Here is a 22054-nt window from a genome sequence, read left to right on the forward strand (position 1 = left end):
AGCAGCTCTCAACCCAGCACAATGCCCAGGTCACGGGGCCCTTTCCGGGGGCATCAGAGGAGGCGTCCAGGGTGGGTGTGCAAGGCGCCTGGGGCCAGATGCCTGCCCTGTGTGGTGGGGGAGTGGGCATGAGGTGGAGGGTGGGCAGACAGAGCCATGCACCTAGGTGGTTGTGTTTGTGTCCAGAGATGACTGTTCTATGCCCCAGGATCTAGTGAAGGTTGCAGGTGAGTATGGGTAGAACTAATGAAAAAATAATTACCCAAGCCAGGAAGTCGCCCAGGCCCTGGAGGCTGTGACGCCAGTGCTAATGGAGACGGGGCCACTCTTGGACGTTTCTGAACTCAAGGCTTCTGGTTCCCGAAAGTTCTCCAGTGGGGAGAGGAGGGAGAGGCTGGCCGGGAGCATCTATCTTGGCCCGTCTCAGAACCAGGCCCCTCCTCCACTCTGAAGGAGGGCAGAGTGGAGGGCAGCGAGGCTGGGAGTCAACGTGGAGCCTCTAGACTCCGTGGGGGTTGGGGGCAGAGGGGAGAAGGCAGAAGGATCGATTCTTTCCACTGACCGAGCACTTTAGGGTCAGGGTGATCTCCACCCTTTCCCAGACTCCCCTCCTCTGGCTTAAAACGGGCTGGGTCAGGCAGGGTGCCGAGGAGAGGATGCGCAGGAAGCCCTGCAAAGATGCAGCCGTCGCAGGGCGGCCCGGAGCCCATGGCCTCAGAGGTGATGTCCAGGCTTCTCTTCCGGGTCCTGCTGCCGTGTTCCCTGCTCTCAGGTAAGATGGCTTGGTTGTTTCTGTGGCAGGAAGGGACATCCCACTGGCTAATGTCTGCCGCCCTGAGCTCCCGGTTGCTCAAGCCGCCTCGGTGGTCCTCCTCCCTTGATTCTCACAACCTGGCTGTTCATTTTGGCAAAGCTGCAGGGGGGAGATAAGGCTGAGCTTGACCCCCAAGGGGGCCTGGGCTGGGAACTCCACCACCATGTGCCACCAGCCCTCTCCCCATCTCCTGGAAGGCAGGACAATGATGGCGTACCGACCCAGTGTGGTTAGGGAGCCGCACAGGCTGCAGACATAAGTTGTTTCCACAGTCCACCCCCTCCCCCCTCCCATTTCTTGGAGATGTAAATTGCAACTGAGTTTGCACTGTGAGAGGGGAAAATCCATCTTCTCAGCCTTCAGCTTCAGCCTTGGGTCTACGGATTGCCCTTGGAAGGCAGCAGACAAGCGAGCTTGTCTAACTGAGCATTTTTTCTAGCTCTCGCTGTCTGTGTGACTGCAGAGGCAGGAAGGGGTTATCGACCACTCTGCCAGGTGGATCTTTAGAAATACATGTTTCCAGGCCCCACCGCAGACCTGCCAGCTCTGAGTTTCCAGGCATGGGGTTCAGCACCTGGATTCTGATTAACCTCCCCTCACTTCCCCACCAAGCCAGCCTTGGAAACCCTGATCTAAAGATAATTCCAAAATGGATTCTTCATTGCAGAAGGATTCAGCGGAGAGTTGAGATTGAGTGGTGAGCAACCAGCTTGATTTGCATGAGGGTAGGGAGGCCAGATAAGTTTCCCTCTACCTAGAGACTTGCTCTCTGAACAACTTGAGGCTGTAATTATACATGCAAAGTGAGGCTAAAATTTCAGAGAAGTATCTGGAGAATTCAAGTCAGAAAAAGCAGGTTCGTCTGAAATACCTAGATAATTAAAGAAAAAAATATATTCATTGTATAAATCACTCATTAATTCACCCCTCCATGGGGGCACACAGTTTAAAAGCTGGTGCTTTGATTAATCCAAGCTATATTAAATCCTCAAGATTTTTTTTTCTCCTGGTGCCTGGATCTTCATATTTCCTTCCTCTGAAAAAAAAAAAAATCATAAATAAAGTTGTCCGTTTGCAAAAATGCATTTCAGACTTGGCTTGGCAGAAAAAGCACCATAGTTGGTAGAATCAATTTGGGTGCTCTTTTTCTTTTTTTTAAGCACACATTTTGAAATCAGATGCATTCTTTCCAGTTCACTGGAAATGCTAATTTTTTTTCCATCACATTTCAAAGTTACATTGTGTGTGGCTGAGCGAATCGCGCCTGGCACAATAGCACTTCAGAAAGACTGAGGGGGGACAAGATCCCAATCAGAAGGAGAGCCAGAGAAATGGTTAATTTCAAAGGCAGGCAACTGATTGGGGAGAAGAATCTATAGAATTATTTATTTTCTTAAAAAAAAAAACAAAAAAACAAAAAACCCAAGAATTCAAAAAACCACTTGGAAAGAACAAGCATCTAATCCTGACAGGTTGATTTTCAAGACCCTCTTAATGAGATTTCAGCACATCTGTTCCCTGCTCACTCTCCTGTTTGTCTTCATTTCCACTGCGGGGCTCTCAGGGTACCTTAGACCCAGCTCACTTTCCCCCCCTGTCCTTCAGCTGTTTTATCCAGGTACAATGGCTTCTCAGTGGTCTACCTGGTGTTTCTTCTGCTCAGCCCACTGCTGGGGGCACCTTCGGCTGGTTGCATGAGAGGTAGGCCGACTCCGACGGCAAGCAGGTGGATTGGGAAGGGGAGGTGAACAAAATCACATGCCATACTTGTGGACTCTGTCATCCAGCCTTTAAAAAAAAATAGCCTTTTAATGTGTCTTGGCTGCAGCCAGAGAATTTCCTCAGTATCTTCCCAGGGATCAATATCAAACACTCTTCGATGCCTTGTTTTACAAAGCTGGCGGAGGGATCGAGGCATCTGTGTCAGAAAGGCCTTTGGAGCTGATGGGAGCAACGGATGAATACAGAATATTCCTAGGGCCCTAGGGATCCTCTTTCCCAGTAAACGAACACACTGGGAGCTTGTTCTTACTCTTCACTTAAAGCAACAATCCCCAGATTTGGGATTTTATAGTCCTGTTTAAAAAAAAAAATTTAGAGGGGAGAGTGCCATTTTTTTTATTTCATCAGGAGAGGCCATTAGGAAGCAGTTACCTTCTCAGGCCACTTCTCGTAAAAGAAAGAGCATTTGGGCTCCCTGAGGGCGACCTGAACAAGAAGGACTGAATCTCAGGCCTGATTAAATAATGTATTCTCTCGACCAGTGTTCTCCGGGTGCCTCCCAGGTGCTCAGGACGCAGGGCAAACCAGGTCCTGCTGCCTGCAAAGACCACCCTTTGAACCGAGGACAGCTAACCTCTGGAAAAGCTCACTGTTGCCGCTGGGCTCAATGTCCCCGAGGAGCGGGACTGACCTTGGGAGAGGCTTTGCTGTGCTCACCTTCCCCTCAACACCCGCACAGGGAAGTCACGTGTCTCTAGATGGTGATGTGCGTGGTCACAAATCCAATATGGCCCCATGCTGGGGTCCAATGGGGTTGGGCTAGATGCAGAGCAGCTGTGAGTCCTACAGCTCAGGAGACGGGGTGATAGGAAAGAGGAGGGGTGGCCCACTTCGTTTCTCAACACCCCAGTTAAGCCACCACCTGGTTGGGGACGCATCACCAGGGATCCAGTGAGAGCTGAGGGCAGAGCCCGGCATCAGAAAGAGAGTTGCATGGGCCTTCCCAGGCTGCCTGGCACCCTCCCCCTGTATTCCCCCACTCCTCTTCTCTTCCAGGGAGCACCAAGCTCTTCCTGCGAGCCGTGTGGGCCACCAGTGTCCTCTTCCTACTGCTGCAGGGTGCTCTACAGGTTGCCTTTGTCTCCCTGGGACCCGAAGGTAAAGACCACTTTCCCATTTGCTCCCCAGCAGCTTGGTTGCAAGGACCCCGAGGCTGTAGGCCCACGAGTGATTTAATCATTAGGAAGATCACACTGGTACCAACTCTTATTCCTTCCATGACAACTGTCTCTCTAAAAGCCCTCCCTGCAACTTCTGAAGACCTTGGGCTTCATGGGGGCACCACGCATGCCCTCTCCATTCAGGGGGCACCAGGGCTGCAGCAGGACATGGAGGGCATGGGAGATAAGGAGGGAGTCAGCTGGGGGCTCTAGACTCAGGGTGGGCAAACCATGGCCCCGGGGTCAAGTCCCAAGAATGATTTTTACATGTTTAAATGGTTGGGAAGAAAGCAAAAAAAGAAAATCCACATCAAAAGGAGAATATTTTTCTTGACCCATGGAAATTATTTACGGGAACCGAAATTTGAAATTCCCATAAAGTTTTATCGGTTCATGGCCACACCCGGCGGGGTACACGTATTGTCCGTCGCTGCTTTTGTTGAAGATTTTTACTATCGGGTGCTTTTATAGAATAAGTTTCCTGAGTCCTGGTCCAAACCAATGGATGGGTTTGCACAGGGTTCTGTCAACTCCCTGGAATTGTTTGCAAAGTGGAGGCTGGGTATTTGTTGAGAGGAAGGCGCACAGTTTCCATCACGTCCTCCCAGAGCCCAGGTTCCCAAGTCACAGGGTCACCGGAGTTAGAACATGTAAACACAGGACACCCAGTTACATCAGAATTTCAGATAAACAAGAAAGACACTTTTATATGAGGATGTCCCAAATATTTCCTGGGACAGACACGTACTGAAACTTCTCCATTGTTCGTCTGAAATTCCAGCGTGATTCGGTGGGACATGTGGATCACCACCGGGATGGGAAGAGACAGGGGACCGGCCCCCTAAGCATCTGGTTCTCACAGCCCCTCCCTCCCCACCAAGCTGGTGCCTCCGTCTCTCCCGTTTCCTCCCACCCACCCACCCCCAGTGCTTCCTGAGGCACGTGGAGGTCTAGTCAAAATAAGACGTTACATTTATTTCCCCTGAGTTGATTTTTATAAATCTTTATGGCATAAACTCTGTTCTGATTCTACAGAAATGCACACTTACTGTAAAACATTTAAACCCTGGATGAAGTGGATAAGAAATGAAGGGAACGCGTCCATGATCTGGCCGCTCGGGTACCACCTGGTCCTCTTGAGCTGTGTGGGTCAGACCCTCCGTGTTTTCCCACGCTTGTGCCTAGGCGTGATGTCACCAAGTCCATCAGCCTCTGGGAAGTGAGGCACTGGGGACAACTTTTCAGTTCGGTAGATCCGATTTACCTCAGATAAAGAAAACCCACGTCAAAAGGAGAATATTTTTCTCAATCCACGGAAATTATTTACGAGAACTGAAATTTGAAATTCCCATAAAGTTTTATCGGTTCGTGGCCACACCCGGCAGGGTACACGTATTGTCCGTCGCTGCTTTTGTTGAAGATTTTTACTATCGGGTGCTTTTATAGAATAAGTTTCCTGAGTCCTGGTCCAAACCAATGGATGGGTTTGCACAGGATTCTGTCAATTCCCTGGAATTGACTGCCTATTACGCTCAACTGATGGTCTCACCAGCCTGTTAAGTAATGACCCTCAGATGTACTTGATTTGACTTGCTTGCATATCTCAGCATCTCAGAACCTCTTACTCCCATCACGTGAATCCAGGAAGTCTAGCACAGCTCTAGCTCTTTCTTTTTATCAAAGTAATGCACATGCATAATTGAAAAGCCGAAGAGTTCCATTCACTCCTGACGAAAGAGATGGTCCTTTATCCCACCCTTCAGTCCCTAATCTGTGCTTTTAGCCCCTTCTTCCTACATTTCTAACGAGCATGCTTCTGGGGCCATTTCTGACTTCCTGTCTGGGACAGCATCCATGGGGATGACACTTGGCTTCTGGGACCCCACCACTTCCCAGGTGATTCCCCACCCTTCTCCTCAGGATTTAGTCTGGAGGTGCCCCTGCCTGTCCCCACTTCAGACCCCTCCTGACTCGCCCTCCTGAGTCCCCTTCTGGCCCTGGGTGATGCCTGACTCTGTGCTTGACTGTCAGCAAGAACCAGCCAGTCGTGGGCAGAGATGAGGGCATGATGCTCCCCTACCTGCCTGTAGCGCCAAGAGGAAATGTGGACGAGGTGGTCCCCATCCTCCTGTGGAGGGCCGAGGTCCCTAAGTGTCCCGAGGTGGCCAGGGGAGAGGCCAGCCTTGCCTAGGCTGCCCAGTGTCCCTGCAGCCCCCAGAGCGCCTTGGAGGCTGGAGCCTGAGCCACTGTGTCTTCCACAGGTGCTGTTTGGGAGGAGGCCATCCAGCATCTGGGGGTTGTCAGGTGAGGTGGACTCGGGCACAAGGGTGGGCTGCAGGGGGAAAACTCAGACCCCTGACCCTTGTTGATTGAGAAGTGTCTAGATGCCCAGACCCAAGCAAGCATTTGGAGACAGACAGCAGAGCATGGCAGGTTTCTTCCCCAGAGGACCTGAGTCCTGGGGGGAAGTGGGCCCCATACCTGGGGAAGATAACCCAGTGACAGGGAGGTCCAGAAAGGGCTGGGGGTTGGTGAGAGGTGAAGGGAAGCCTCCTAGGATGGGTGGGACACAGTCACCCTTCTTGGAAGAGGGGCAAGACTGTGATGGGTGGGGGTTGGGGGTGGAAGAGGGCAGGGAACCAGGCTAGACACTCTCTCGGCCCCCCACCCCCAACTCAGGTTCAGCCGGGTGGATGCGATGGACATTGTGCGCCTCCTGGCCCCGGACATTGGGATGGCACTTGTGGGCCTGGTCACCGCCAGGCTGGGCCGTGAGCTGGCGAGGCCTCCTGGGACCACAGCACCTTCCCCTTTCGATACCACGGACCACGAGGAGGACGAGACGGCGGGAGAGAGAGACAGCATGGAGGTAGGTAGGAGAAGGGGTTGCCAGGAGGTGGCTGGGACCACGTGCCCCACAAGATGCTGAGTGGCCTTCACGACAGACAATGCTGAGTTCCTCAAAAAGGGTCAGCCCAGCAGGCCTTATCAGCACTTCCCACAAAAAAGGAGAAATGCAGAGTTCCTCAAAGTTAAAAACGGTCCACCCTGCAGGCCTCGTCAGCACTTCTGAGGCAGATAGGCACCCTGACCCTCCCGGGAGGATGTGGCCCCCCAGGCGGCAGCTTGTCCACTGAACTATGTCCCAGCACCTGGGCAAAGCAGGCCTGGACCAGCTGCCCAGTAAGTAGTGAAGGAGGAGCAGCATCCACTGGAAATGAGGCTAGAACTGGCAGCAGGGAACCGGCCTGGGGGGCTCCCTTGCCACCCGAAATGCTTGCTTTATGGGGCACGGTCCTTAGGGTGGGGGCTGTGAGGGACACCTCCTGAGCTGCTAAAGTTCCCTGACTCTCCCCACACCACTGAAGTTCCACTGTTAGGGATTCATTCTTTCAGCTGAAATATGTGTGCACACACACAGGCAATTTAAGGGTAGATATCCCTGGAAGTGGTGCTAGCGGTGAAGAACCTGCCTGCCAATGCTGGAGACACAAGAGATGTGGGTTCAATGCCTGGGTTGGGAAGATCCCCTGGAGAAGAAAAATGGCAACCCACTCCAGTATTCTTGCCTGGAAAATCCCATGGACTGAGGAGCCTGGTGGGCTGGGGTCACAGAGTTGGACATGACTGAGAGGCTGAGCACACATTTCTGGAAGGACCGGGAGACTTTTTGGCTATTGTTCCTCACTTTGGGGTAGTAACAGAGGCCCAGGTGGAGGATGGACTTGGGTGAGGTCATGACACCTCTTGAGAGCCTCCAAGGCCACCCTCAGGTTTAGGAATTTGCTAGAAGTCCTCTCAGCAAGGCTTTGTCCTCACATCAGGTTATCACCATGAGAGGGCGAAGAGGAAGGCGAAGAGCAGAGTGCAGGCCGTGCTGAGACTGGCTCCCAGAAGCATGGCTTGCATCCCAGTGTGAACCTGCTGTGTGACCATCAGCAAGTCACTCCCCCTCTCTGGGCCCCTTGCACTGCAGATGCTTGATCCAAACCCTTCCAGGTCAGAGAGCCGCTCATCTGTCAGGCAGGGAAGGACCCATGGTTCTTTCTGGCTTCCCCTTTGACTTTTCCAGCATTATGAGAGCGATATTGAGGGCGATGTCCCTTGCTGGTGCTCTGAGCTCAGTGACGAGAAGGCTACGGAGGCCGAGGGGACAAGAGAGGAGTGGGTCCTGAAAGTTGCTGCCTTCACTTCAGGCTTGAAAGCTGTCTTGGAGCCCTTTTTCCCTGCTGCATGGAAGGTCCTGGTGACCCTTCTGCTGGGTGCAGCAGGTACCAGGAGGTCCCCGTGGTGGGGGGACAGACCCTGGGGAGGTTGGGGTGGGCTGGGGGCACTCAGGGAATGGGGCCACAGCTGTTGAGAGAAAGGGGACACAGAGGCCCAGCTGAGGACTGGACTGTGTGTCTCCAGGGCAGAAGAGAGACAGAGAGCCACAGCCCCAGGCTCCGTGGAATCTCCATGGGGGCGTGGCCTATCAACTCCCACTGCTGATCAGATACAAGAGCTTGGGCCACCCCAAAGAAACCCAAACTTGGGTGTCTACAGCATCCCCCCCTTCTCTCTGGGGCTTGCGGTTGTGGTGGCCAGTCTAGGCCTCGGTCGTGGATCACATAGTTGGTACTCCAGGCTAGGCGGGGCTGCCCATCATGTGGGTGGGGGTTGTCTCCCCAGGGATGATCTCCCCTTCCATGACCTCGGCCGTGTACTTTGGGGCCTTCCTGGGCCTGGGCTCCTGGTGGGCGTGCGGCCAGGCTCTGAGCACCGTGGCCTTCAGCACCCTGTGTGTCTTCATGGCCATCTTCACCACCGGCCACCTGGGGGGCCTGTACCTTTACCAGCTACCCTTCTTCCAGAACTGCGTGCCTCCCGACGACATTTACGCCAGGTACTGACCAGACTGTCCCCACCATGCATGCCAGAGGGTCCAGCCTCCCTTGGAGGGGTGGGTACTGCCCTTTTGATGGCCATGGTTGCATTTTCCTTTTCCTAAAAAGGGCTGGCTTTGGGTGAGCAAAACCTTCCCCCACTGGTATCTTCTTGACCACATGAGAGAGAGTGTGCACAGGAGGTGTCCGTTAGCTTCCTTGTCCTGAAGGCTGATGCTAAGACCGTGGCCAGCTTGGGAGGAAGCCACACCTGGGTGGGAATCTAAGGTCTGTGCCCACAATCGCCTCTGTTCAGAAGGAGAGCAGCCCCACCTACCTCCATTTTGGCTGCCTGCTGTCAATCATTCATTCCACAAGCCTCATCAAGTCCTATAGCATTCCAGGTGCCGGCCCGGGTGATATAGAGACAAACAAGGGAGATGTGGCCTTGCGGAGGTTTTTCACCTACAGACAGGTTTCTAGTGCCCTCCAGAAGGATGAAGACTGACAACTGGGGGGTTAGCGAAGCCCTAGGGCCAACAAGCAAGGCAGATGGCTCTCCCCATCTGATGGGGGAGGCAGATGAGCAGCTGACAACATGACAAGCCCCACAGCTGGGGAGGGGGCTGAGGGAACACACAGAGGGGACTCCTGGTTTGGCCCTGGGGGCACAGTGGGGAGGAAAGGCCATCTAAGCAGGTTTGCTGTAAGGCAGCCAGGGCCCCACGAATGCCCTATCTCACCCTCCACCCTGAGTCTGACCAGCCCCCCACCCCCAGGGAAAGGGCTCCACAGGGCAGAGAAGGCTAAGGTGCAGGTGCTTCCCAGGAGGGGTGCCCAACCTGAGGGGTCCATGGCAGCACCTGGTGGCTCTGTGCATGCAGGCTGCTGGGGATGACCGCCCTCATCAGGACCAACCACACAGAGGTCTGGAAGCTGCACCTCCATCCCGGTCTCAGCTGGCCAGAAATGGTAAACCCCCTGATCCTCTTGCTGTCCTACTACACACTGGTTCTCCTGCTGCAACAGCAGGCCCTGCAGTCTGGGGTAAGTTATCCCCAGAGTACTGGGGCCATTTGTTCACCTACCAGACATACAGAGGGAAGCAATCAGATGAGCAAATTCTCACTAGAGTGTGAATGACTGATAGCTGCTCACGGGTTTCTCCTCCCTGGTCCTAAACAGACAAGCTGTGACAGCTTAAAGTTGGAGATGAGAAGATTAAGGAGATGTGACAGTTGCCTTAGAAGGTTTAAAGGGCTATTGTGCAGCTGAGACAACTTGGCTCCACTCAGCTCCAGGGAACAGAAGGAAGGTGGGAGGGTGTAAGCTATAAAGAGGCATCTTTCAGTTTAATGAGCAAAATGACTGCAAAAAGTTACAGCTGCTCATCGATGGAGGCACGGGTCCCTGAGAATCACCTGTACGAGCCCTGTCTTTCTTTCTGAAAAAATATTTATTTATTTGTCTGCACCAGGTCTTAGTTGCTACACTTGAGATTTTTGATCTTTTGGGCAGAATGTGGGATCTTTCATTGTGGATGACTTCTCTAGTTGTAGCGCTAAAGTTAGTTGCTCTGCAGTATACGGGATAGTAGTTCCTTGACCAGGGATCAAACTCACGTCGTCTCCATTGTCTGACAGATTCTTAACCACAGGACCACCAGGGAGGTCCCAAGCCCTCCTATCTTATGACTTGTTCACAGAAATTCTTGGAGACCTTGCTGGCCCTGACTAGAAGGGGGCAGGAGCCCTGGGGAAGTAGGGGAGGGGTGGATGGCTTTACTAGGAGGCAGGGCTGGAGCAGGATGCATGGGTGTCCCACAAATATCCCTACTCCGAGCCTGGCCTGTGAACCTGGCCAGGAGCTTGTCAGTGATGGGGACTCTCGGCACCCACCCCCCACCTGCCTGTCGGGGTCTGCATCTTCCCTGGGACCCCCAGGGCTTGATCTAGAGTAGGACTGTCCAGTAAACAGAGCTTTCTATGATGATGGAGAGAACTTTCTCCATCAGCACCGTCCAGCCCACCAGCTGCCACCAGCCACGTGTGGCTTCTGAGCACTTCAATCATGGCTCCTGCGACCGGGTAAGCAGATGTTTCATTTTGCTTAATTAAAATGAAAATTTAAAAACTAACACTCGACTCGGTTATTGGGAAACTTAAAATTTGTTTGGAACAACTTGAGTGCGTGGATCTGTGTTTCCCACTTTACATTTTATGAAATCTAAATACAGATCGAGTACTTCTGATGAAAATTTAACATCCAAATTGCAATATGCTGGAAGAGCAAAACATGCATCAGATTGGGAAAAAACTTGCTGTGGCAAAAAGAGTGTCAGCTCTCGCTCCTTACCACTCCCCTGTGGAGAGAGTAGTGTCTGCGTGTTTCAAACAGCACCTGGCTCATGCCCACCCCCCCATGGTGGAGAGCAGCCCCTGCCCCAAGCATTTAGTAGAGCGGGGGGGATCGTGGGAAGAGTTCTTTGGTGGCTCAGATGGTAAAGAATCTGCCTGCAATGTGGGAGACGTGGGTTCAATTCCTGGGTCGGGAAGATTCCCTGGAGAAGGGAATGGCAACCCACTCCAGTATTCTTGCCTGAAGAATTCCATGGACAGAGAAGCCTGATGGGCTACAGTCCATGGGGTTGGAAAGAGTCAGACATGATTGAGCAACTAACACTTCACTTCCTACCCAATGGTCTTAGAGACCTCAGGAAGAGGGAAAGTCTGGGGAAAGTCTCAGTTTTGAACAACCCCCGCACCTTCCCATCCGTGTCTAGTGAGGCCTCTTCTTCCTGTGGGGGGAGGGCATCTTAGGTATTCAGCAGTCTCATAGATGGGATTTAGCTGATGGCTGGGGATTTGAAAGCTGTGTTTTCTTCCAGAAGCCAGAAGAGAGGGAGGCAGTCCCTACGAGGTCGCCAAGCCGAGGTGAGCACCAGGAGCTGCGCTCTGTACTGTGGACCTCAGGCAGTGAGGAGGAACAGGTAAGACCCTTCCCCACCCCATTCCGGGGCACCCACTGTGGCAGCCTCATCACATGGTGTCAAGATAACAGTAACAGCTACAGTAAGAAGGGATGTTATTAGGGTTTCCTCCGTGTCTAGTGCCATTTCTTTCTTTTTAAATGTAATTTTATTTTTTTGGCTGCACAGACTCTTTCTTGTAATGTGCTGGCTTCTCTAGAGGGCTTAGTTGTCCTGTGGCACATGAGTTCTTCGTTTCCTGACCAGGGATTGAACCCTCATCCCCTCCATTGGAAGGCAAATTCTCAACTGCTGGGTCACCAGGGCCGTCCCTCTGGTGCCATTTCAAGTGCTTTGCATTGTCCTCATCCACATGCTATAGACAGGGAAACTGAGGCAGAGAGGGTGTCACTCCCTATGCCCATATTAGGTGGTAAAACTGGAATTCGAACCAGGCAGTGCAACACCAGACCTTCTGTCTTAATGTAAAAAGGTGACAAAGTTGAGTTAAACTGCCAGGAAAATCCCAAGCTCAGCAAACCAAGATGGTGCCAGTGGGCAGCCCAGCCAGAAATCCTGCCTTGGCCTGCAAACACCGAGTGGTGAGTGTTACTTGCCCAGGGGAGCTGAGCAACGGGCTAGCCCATCTGCACCAGGCGAAGTCTGACACCCATGCGTCATTCTTCGCTTCCCGTAACAGACGTGGGTAGGAATACTGCAGTAGCAAGCGTCTCTCGTCTGCAGATAGGGTGCAGGGTGAGGGATCCCAGAAGCAAATAACTTGCCCAAGGTCACCAACCCAGCCTCCTCATCCCCAGAAGCTGTCTGTCTTCGCAGAAGTATTCTGTATGAATAATTGCCCGCACCACTTGCTTCAGGGAGATTAGACTTGCGCTCACCTTGGCGGGATGGGCTCATCCTTTATCTCAGTTCTGTGTCTGTGTGCAGTCCCGTGACAACTCTGAGTTCCCTGGGGCCCAGGGGGACCCTGGGGACAGATTTGTAATTCAGGAAAAAAGAAACCTGCGAACAGCCAGCTGTAGTCCCTGAAGCGAGAGCAAATCTCCCGACTCTGCCTCGTCACTTGTGGACCGAGCTCCTTCCTGAGTTCATCTTCTCGGGTCGAGCCTGTCACTTTGGACTTGGGGCTGTGTAGCTTCATAGCAGCACATGTGTACAGACCCCCCGACACCCTTCCTCCTCTCCCCACCATGCCTAACCCAGTGTTCCAGATGCAGGGCGTGGTGGATAACAGATGCTCCTAGCTCCAGCAGGTGGGGAAACTGAAGGATGATATTAATATCCCATAGATGAACTCTTATTCCCCACTCCTGCACTAAGCTTGGCTAGGTTAAAACTAGCTTGAAGTGTGAAAGTGTTAGTCGGTCAGTCATGTCCGATTCTTTGTGACTCCCATGGACTGTAGCCCACCAGGCTCCTCTGTCCATGGGATTCTCCAGGCAAGCATACTGGGGTAGGTTGCCATCCCCTCCTCCAGAGGATCTTCCTGACCCAGGGATTGAACCCTGGTCTTCCCATAGTACAGGCAGATTCTTTATCATCTAAGCCACCAGGAAAGACCCATCTCATAACACTGTCTTGGATGGGAAAGTTCAAACACAGACTCTAGTCAAAAGGTAAAAAACCAAAAAGCAATCACAATCATTTGTCCATGCTTTGAGGCAGTCTCCCAGAAGTTCCTCTTTGCATAGGAGTCTGAAGCTGAGACCCTGCCTCCTCCCATGGTGGGTGAGGGGACCCCACCACCACCACTGCGACTCCTTTCATGATTCATCCAAAATGAGAGCCTCATTGTGTGATGCTCAGATGAACTAGGAACCTCGCTTCCATGTCCAACAGGCTCTCCCTCCACAGGGCTCCACAGGTGATATATGTACACACTTTATTTACCACAGACAGACAGAGCCCCTCGCTCCTTAACCTGGTAGCAAGCCAAGGCCATTCATCACCCACTTGCTCCTTTTTGAAATTCACCGAGCAACGGGCATCTCTTTAAACCCCTGCACGTAATGCATTTTAAAGAGCGTTTTCTACACGGAGGCATTTGCTCGACCTTGGCTCTGCACACAGGATGGAATGGCACCCTAGGAAGCACCTCCTGCAGCCTGTTTGGAACGCACTCCCTGAGATGGCTCTGTGACTGTCTTCCGCCAAGCCTGCAAGGGGAGGCTGGGGATAGCGCCAGGCTGGACCCCAGGCATGGGGGTGTGGAGGCTATGGAGACCACAAGGCTGGGTTTCTATCCTCCAGAACCTACCACCCAGGAAGGGTGCTGAGGCATGCATGTGACTAGCTGGAAAGCAGGGCGAGGAGAAGCAAGCTTGGAACCATCTCTGGAGAGGGAGGTGATACTTGTTGGCCGTGGTCTTGGAAGATGGTAGCTGGGCCTCCCTGGGACTTCGACATAGCCTCAACCAGGGGCTGGGGTATGAGCCAGAAGAGCTTAGCTGGAAATGTGGGTCGGGTCTCTATAGAGGGAGGTGGTGATAAGTTCATTTCTGGTTAGGGGACTATCCCAGGTGAAGCCTATATATTTTGGTGGGAAAAAAGTATCAATTATGATGAAAAGATACTTGCTCCTTGGAAGAAAAGCTATGGCAAACCTAGACTGCATTTTAAAAAGCAGAGACATCACTTTGCTGACAAAGGTCCATATAGTCAAAGCTATGGTTTTTCCAGTAATCATGTATGCATGGGAGAGTTAGACCATAAAGAAGGCTGAGTGCCAAAGAATTGATGCTTTCAAACTGTGGTGTTGGAGAAGACTCTTGAGAATCCCTTGGACAGTAAGGAGGCTAAACCAGTCAATCCCAAAGGAATTCAACTCTGAATATCCATTGGAAGATCTGATGCTGAAGCTGAAGATCCAATATTTTGGTGACCTGATGCAGAGAGCCTACTTATTGGAAAAGACCCTGATGTTGGGAAGGATTGAAAGCGAGAGGAGAAGGGGGTGACAGAGGATGAGATGGTTTGATGGCATCACTGACTCAGTGGACATGAGTGAAGGACACTCATGTCCATTGAGTGTGACTTAGTGATGGTGAGGGACAGGGAAACCTGGCATATGCAGTCCATGGGGTTGCAAAGAGTTGGACGCAACTGAGCAACTAAACACCAAAAGTATGACTAGCTCTCTGATTGAGAAGAGCTTGGGCTAAAAGGGAGGAGAATGTCCTCAAAGCCCTCAAACCTTGCCTGTCCCAAACAAGGCTCAGGTCACCACCTTGCCTGATCTGGTCTCCTTTGGGAACATCCTGCTTTGAAGAACAGTACTTCCATCCATCTAAATTTTGCAAGCAAGTCTTTTCCCTACTCTCAACCCATATTGAATGCACCAAAAAGATGCTTCTGCATTGTCCTAAGTTACTCCAAACTCATTCATTTCCTACTTCAGATCAGCTCACCGCACCAGTGCATTGTCCCCTGATCTCCCCAGACCCTGGCAGTGGCCCCCTGGGTCTGCCATGTGCGCCTGTCCCCTCTAGTCTGTTCACTGCGTGGCAGCTGGAGATATTCTTTCCAGTGAATCTAATCTTCTGCCCTGCCAGCCCCTGTAGCCCTCAGTGTCTCCCCAGTGCTCTTGCAATAAACACCAAGGCATTTGGCCAGGCCTTGGGGATCCTGTGTGACCTCTCAGGTCTTCCAGCTTTCTGGGCTCCAGCCCCCCAGGATCCTTCCTCAAGACCACCCTCCTCTCCACACGGTTCATTTTGGCTCATTCATGAGCTCATGTTCAGGCTCATTTTGGCTGCCATCCCCCCAGCTCAGTGGTCCCCTTGTTCCTTCCTTCCTCCGAAGCCATCCGGGCTGCTCTGACCTCTGTTCACCTCTGCTTTAACCAGACACAGCTGTCGTTTTACATGTGAGGGTCTCTGCTGTCTCTACCATCACACTGGACAAAGTGTGGGTGCAGGAACGGGGGAGTTTTGCTCACTGTGCCTGCGATGCATCACGGATTCTGGAAAGGATGGACGCATGAGGCCTGGCAGTGGCCCAGAGTTTAAACAGTGCCACGCAGACATGGGGTGGGGGGTGAGTGGTGGGCTGGGGGCCGTTGGCGCCAAGGGTGGGCTTGCCAGGGAGTGTTGAAGTAAAGCAGACACTCGCAGGTGAGGCCAGAGACCAGGTCAGGGGCGTTGAGAGCAGTGAACAGGTCGCTGCCATTCTTCAGGTCAGATCAAGTTCAGGAGTCCGAGGGAAGGTGAGGAGAAGGTTCCGGGTCTGAAATGGGCTTTCAGAAACCCCGACTCTGACTCGAGTGCGATACCCACGTGCCTCGGAGTCTCACCTGGCTTTTATACAAGTCATTGCCAGAAAGTTAACTGAAAACTGGCCTTCACGCTGTCTCCTCTGGGCTCACCTGGGGCCTTCAGAGATTGCTGGGGTGCCTGTGACCTCCAGCCTTCCATCCAGGAATGCCCCCCAAGCAGCCCTCCCTCTTTGCCAGGTGACGCCCCTCCCAGGTGGGAGCTGGCAGGACCTCCCCCTTCTGCATGGAGCCCCAGGACAATGCCTGGACCTGGACCCACCAGCATCCTTTGTGTCGGAAAAGAGTCAGACAAGCTCAGGTAAGAGACCCACAGCCCGGACGAGGGCCTGCCGACACCCCCAGCACCCCAGTTCCTAGACACATCACAGCAAAGCCCATCATCTCCAAGACAGCATAGAAACAGGAGGCCTCCTCAGGGGGGCGGTCAGAGGGGAGCCTTCACCCTGGAGATGGATTGCTCACCCACCTGGGTTACAAACCATTGAGTTCAGACGGGATGCAGGAGACGCCACGTCACACCTCACACTTGCTTAGGGAATGTTCTTTGGGCAGAAAAAACTGGGCAGAATGGACCTAAAAACTGCTGGACTTGAACAGAAACAAGGTCCATCATCATGACGAGAACGGCAACTTTTTTGATGTGTGAGCCGTGCCCCGGGCCCTGGATGCTCAGCCCCTCTTTCCGTCCTTGCTGGATGGAAGGGGCCTCACAAACTGGTGTTACTGTCCAGCTCATTTTACCGAGAAGGAAACAGGGGATCATAGTGCTTAAGTCCCTGGCCCACAGGAAACCATGTCCGGCTGACTTAAAACGCCTGCTCTTAACCTAATCCTAACTTAATCCCAGCGAGAGCCGGTTCTCCACCTCAGCACCAGCAACATTTCGGGTGGGATTCTTCTTTGCAGAAGGCTGTTCTGTCCATGTGGGATGTTGAGCAGCCTCCCTGGCCTCCACCCACTAGACACCAGCATCACCCCCTCTCCCCACATGCCAGCATGTCTCTAGACCCTGCCAAGTGTCCCCTGGGGGGGGCAGGGGCAAAGCCACCCTTGGTTGAGAACTCTAGAGTGTCCTTCACAAGGCCGTGATGACCTGAGTCATGAGTGCAGGTAGGTTCCCATCTCCTGTCCTCACCTCCTTTTGGAAAAGAGGTCCCCAGCAGCACAGACACACTCGCTACCAAGAGCCATCTCCCCTGGTCCTCCAGTGAGTTCCCAGGACCTTCTGTTCAACTAGATTTTAACTCCTTGGAGGATGGGGCTGATGCTGCTTAGCCTATGCTGGGCATACAGAAGGCACCTAATAATAGCTTCCTGAGTGATGGCATACCTTGGACCACTTAGAGAGACTCCTTAAACCTGCACTGGGCTGAACGAGACATCCATCTTGTTCACTTATTCTGGAAATATCCACTGAGAACCAACCGACTGCCAGGTCCTCAGGGGCTCTAGCAGTAGGAGCTCACGTCTGCCACATTGGCTTCAGGGTGTTGGCAAAGATGCCACCGGGCTCATGGATAGGTTCAGGCAGAACTCAAAGGGTGTGCTCTCCATTTGGAGGGAAGGTGTGGGTGGGTGGTGGGGCTGATGCTGGCCAGGCTGCTCTTGTGTGGGCACAGGAGCTGTGGGGTGATCTGACTCCTCCCTGTGCCGAGGACAGACCCTTTGACAGCTCCCCTGCAGATTACAGGCTTGGGTGTGTCTATCTTGCCACAGCCCCACCGCCCCCCCTCCCCGCCACCTGAAGCCTATCGGTGCCCTTTGCTTACAGGACATGCTGCCTCCGCCACTCCTACAGAGTCGGGGCTCAGCTGCGCCTCGGTCTTGGGCTACCTCGCCATAAGGCATAGCCATGTCCCCGCACTGATCACCATGATGGTGAGTCCTGGGGAGGGAGGCTGAGCATTCATGCACACACCAACTGATAATTTATAATGTTGTGTTAGTTTCAGATGTATGGCAAAGGGATTCAGTGATACACATATATATTTCAGATTATTTTCCATTATAGGTTATTATAAGATATTGATTATTGTTCCTTGTGTTATATAGTATATCCTTGTTGCTTATCTGTTTTATATATAGTAGTTTGAATCTGTTAATCCCAAACTCCTAATGTATCCTTTTCCTGCTTCCCTTTCCTCTTTGGTAACCATATTTGTTTTCTATGTCTGTAAGTCTATTTCTGTCTTGTATATAGATTCACCTGTATCATTCTTTCTAGATTCCACATGTAAGTGATATCATATTATACTTGTTTTGCTTTGTCTGACTTACTTCACTTAGTATGATAATCTCTAGGTCTGTCCCTGTTGCTGCAAACAGCATTATTTCATTCTTTGCTATGGATGAGAAATATTCCATTATACATACATATATATATATATATATAGAGAGAGAGAGAGAGAGAGAGACCTTCCCTGGTGGCTCAATGGCAGAGAATCCACCTGCAGTGCAGGAGCCGCAGGAGACGTGGGTTTGATCCCTAGGTTGGCAAGATCCCTGGAGGAGGGCATGGCAACCCACTCCGGTATTCTTGGGTGGAGAATCCCATGGACAGAGGAGTTTGGTGGGCTACAGTGCATGGGGTTGCAAAGTGTCAGACACAACTGAAGTGGCTAAGCGCATATATATATATACACACACACCACATATTCTTTATCCATTCATCTGTTGATGAACATTTAGGTTGCTCCCATGTCTTGGCTGTTGAAAATAGTGCTGCTGTGAGCATTGGGGTACATGCATGTTTCTGAATTAGGCTTTTCATCTTTTCCAGATATATGTCCATAAGTGGGGTGACAGGATCAAACGCTAGTTCTATTGTTAGTTATTTAAGGAACCTCCATATTGTTCTCCATAGTGACTGCACTAATTTACATTCCTACCAGTGTAGGAGGGTTACCTTTTCTCCACACCCTCTCTAGCATTTCTTATTTGTAGACATTTTGGTGATGGGCATTCTGACCACTGTGAAGTGATACCTCATTATAGTTTTGATTTGCATTCTCTAATAATTAGTGATGCTGAGCATCGTTTCATGTGCCTGTTGGCCATCTGTGTGTTCTTTGGAGAAATGTCTTCTGCCCTTTTTTTGATTGAGTTGTTTTTTTTGATATTGAGCTGCATGAGCTGTGTATTTTGGAAATTTAGCCCTTGTTGGCTGCGTCATTTGCAAATATTTTCTCCCGTTCTGTAGGTTGTTTTTGTTTTGTTGATGGTCTCCTTTGCTGTGCAAAAGCTTTTAAGTTTGATTAGGTCCCATTTGTTTGTCTTTGCTCTTATTTCTTTTGCCTTGGGAGACTGATCTAAGAAAATGTTGCTACGATTTATGTCTGAAAATGTTTTGCCTGTGTTTCTTCTGGGAGTTTTACGGTGTCGTGTTTTACATTTAGGTCTTTAAACCGTTTTGAGTTTTTGTATATGGTGTGAGGGAGTGTTCTAATTTCATTGATTTACATGAGGCTGTCCAGCTTTCCCAACACCATTTACTGAAGGGACTATCTTTTCTCCATCGTATATTTTTGGGTCCTGGCACTTGCAATGAAGCTCAGAGAGCTGGAAAGCACTTGGCATACTTGATGAAAGATCCCATGTGAGCTGGGGGTGTCCTGACCGGGGCCTGAGTGCAGGAGGAGTTGGGCTGGAGGCCCATGTGTCCTTCTCAGAGAGGCTTTTTTTTTTGTGGTAAAATGCTTCTGCTTGTCCTTACCACTGGGATGGCCAAGCTTGCATCACCTTTACAAGGGAAGGAAAAACCTCTTGTAAGGGACAAGTCTCCTGGTTATAAGAGGATCTCTGGGGAGGGCTGGGCTGTACCAGCCATCCCCTCTTGCTAGGATGTAACTCCCCACAGTGGCTCTGAGATGGGGAGTAGGGCTGGAAACCCCGAGTCCCCCACTACCCTGCTCAAAAGGGAGCTTTGGCTGTTGATCAAATGCATTTATTCAAAGTTTTATATCCAAAGTGGATTTGAGAGAGGGACCATACTGCTTATCTGCCCAAATAATGGGGGCTCCTGCTGGGTGTAGGGGGAGTTGCTGGATTTGGAAACTAAGTTTTTTTTTTTTAAAGATTTATCTGTTTATTTAATTTTTGCTGTGGTTGTTGTTGCTGTTGTTGTTTTGCATCCAGGCTTTCTCTAGTTGCAGCACACAGGGTCTACTTTCCTGTGGAGAGCACGGGCTCTAGGTGACCAGGCTTCAGTGGTTGGAGCACGTGGGCTCAGTAGTTGCAGCTCTCCGGCTCTAGAGCACTGGCTCAGTAGTTATGGCACATGGGCTTAGCTGCTCCTCAGCATGTGGGGTCTTCCCAGACCAGGGATCGAACCTGTGGCCCTGGCATTGCAAGGCGGATTCTTAACCACTGGACCACCAGGGAAGACCTGGAAATGAAGTTTTAAGAAGGCTCAGAGCCCCTGGTCCTTGAGACGTGCTCTGAGAGGGGCTGCCCCTCTGCAGGTGTGGAGCATCTGCTTCACAGGCTGGCCAGGCTGCTTGTTGCTGCTCTGGGCCTGTGTCATCTGGATGGCCCGGGATCCCTGCCGCCTGGCCCTGAGAAGTGCACCCTTCCTGGTCGGCTACGCCAACATCCTGATCGTCCTCAGTTTCGTGGCGGGCCTCCGTGTGTCCCGAGAGGAGCTGTTCCCCGGGGCCCCGGGCTGGCTCCTCGCTGACCTGGACCTGAAACCCTACCTGCAGCCATGTCTCCACCTGGGTGCCAAGGTGGGCTCTGGGGATGGGGATGGGGCCAGGGGATTTAACATTTCAGAAAAGTCCGCAGCTGAGGGCTGGAGACAGTGGGCCATGGGGGCAGAGGAGGAGGCAGGGCTGGGGGGGGTCCACCTTGGCTCAGCTCCCAGCTCTGGGAGACCCTCTGTGCCTTTGTCTTCACGCTGCAAGATGCAGGGGGAACATCATGAGCACCTCCAGTCTGACCCCCATTGTCTCCGAGGGGCATGGGTGATGTGAGCCCGGGGTGCACCAGGCTGTGGCGGGGACACGTTCCAGCCGGCCCCCGACGCCCCCTTCCACGGAGCTGCTGCGGCTCTTGCACCCTAGACGACAGGGCTCTGAGAGACAGAAGCCTGTTTCCAGCCCCAGCCCCTGTGGCGGGAGGGAGACCATGACTTGCTTTCCGGGAGGTCCAGGGTGAGCCGTAAAGGAAGCCATGTTTCCACTGCAGAGTCTCTGTGCGTCTGTGTTCTGGCTGCTGCTGCGGCTGCAGGTCTCCAAGAGTCGGAGGCCGGCGGAGGAGGAGGCCTGGAGGGGGGACCTCGGGGACGTGAGCGGTGAGGACCCTGGATGGACTGGCTCCTGCCCTTTCTCAGGCTATTTATGTGCATGTTTGAAGTTAACCATTTCCCCCAGGAATCCCAGAATCTTAGGGTCAAAGGAGCCTCCAGGCCCTTGTTTCTGGTCTGCCTTCAGCTGGTTCCCTGCTGGCTCTCAAAGGACACACAGCTAGTGGTCCCAGGCGACCTGGCTCATGCCCGGAAACTCAGAGCGGGATGCAAGGGCAGCCTATGGTCCGGGAGGTGCCCAGCAACAGGGCTTTGCTCTTCAAGAGTTCAGATCTAGAACTTTCTGGCCCCAGATGGGATATGAGCCACAAGCCCCTTCCTGAGCAGAGTGATGCCCCTGGATGGGAGGGGGCTTTGGGGGAGGCTCTCTGGGCCCTCATGGTTCAGAGTCCAGTGTCCCAGCCCTGGAGACACCACCTCTCCAACCTGTCTCTCAGTGGAGTTGGACCTGAAGGCTCCTGTCGGAAGGGGACAGGGAAACACTCTGGCTGGAGTCCCAGAAATCTGAGTACTCCCCTGCCTCTTCCCCTGCACAGGGCCTGGCAGCGTCCTGCTGAGCGTTCCTGCCACCATCCTCAAGAGTCTCCTAGTCGAGTACTGGGTCTGCCTTGGTGCCGCCCTGCTCTTTGCTGTCAGCTTTGCCGGCAAAGTGGTGGTATACAGGGTTGTCTACATCCTCCTCTTCCTGTTCTGGGTGGCCTGGTACCAGGTGAACCCCGGTGGGACCCCGAGCCCCCAGCCCCTGCCCTGCTTCTCTGCCCCAGGCTGCTTCTGCCTTCTGCTTTCTGACTTCTGGCCCTGCCGTGCGGGATTGCCTCGGGGCTGGGACTCTCCTTGTGGAAGGGGGACCACGAAGCTCACAGGCTTCA

The 22054-nt window shown here is 52.5% G+C and overlaps 1 protein-coding gene across 1 annotated transcript in view; it reads left to right on the forward strand.

Moving 5' to 3' along the window:
- Window positions 1–678: 678 nt before the first annotated feature.
- The window catches only part of LOC122681095 (piezo-type mechanosensitive ion channel component 2-like), an 88546-nt gene continuing 67170 nt past the window's right edge, over window positions 679–22054 (forward strand). Inside the window, exons 1-14 of the mRNA XM_043882814.1 lie at window positions 679–772; window positions 2420–2515; window positions 3593–3694; window positions 6018–6060; window positions 6436–6625; window positions 7829–8027; window positions 8428–8641; window positions 9506–9668; window positions 11509–11610; window positions 16061–16181; window positions 17655–17761; window positions 20344–20607; window positions 21068–21173; window positions 21722–21894. Of these exons, the coding sequence (XP_043738749.1) occupies window positions 679–772; window positions 2420–2515; window positions 3593–3694; window positions 6018–6060; window positions 6436–6625; window positions 7829–8027; window positions 8428–8641; window positions 9506–9668; window positions 11509–11610; window positions 16061–16181; window positions 17655–17761; window positions 20344–20607; window positions 21068–21173; window positions 21722–21894 (1974 nt within the window). The remainder of the gene's footprint in view (window positions 773–2419; window positions 2516–3592; window positions 3695–6017; window positions 6061–6435; window positions 6626–7828; window positions 8028–8427; window positions 8642–9505; window positions 9669–11508; window positions 11611–16060; window positions 16182–17654; window positions 17762–20343; window positions 20608–21067; window positions 21174–21721; window positions 21895–22054) is intronic.

The sequence above is a fragment of the Cervus elaphus genome, chromosome 23, assembly GCF_910594005.1.
Source record: "Cervus elaphus chromosome 23, mCerEla1.1, whole genome shotgun sequence".
Lineage (NCBI taxonomy): Eukaryota > Metazoa > Chordata > Mammalia > Artiodactyla > Cervidae > Cervus > Cervus elaphus.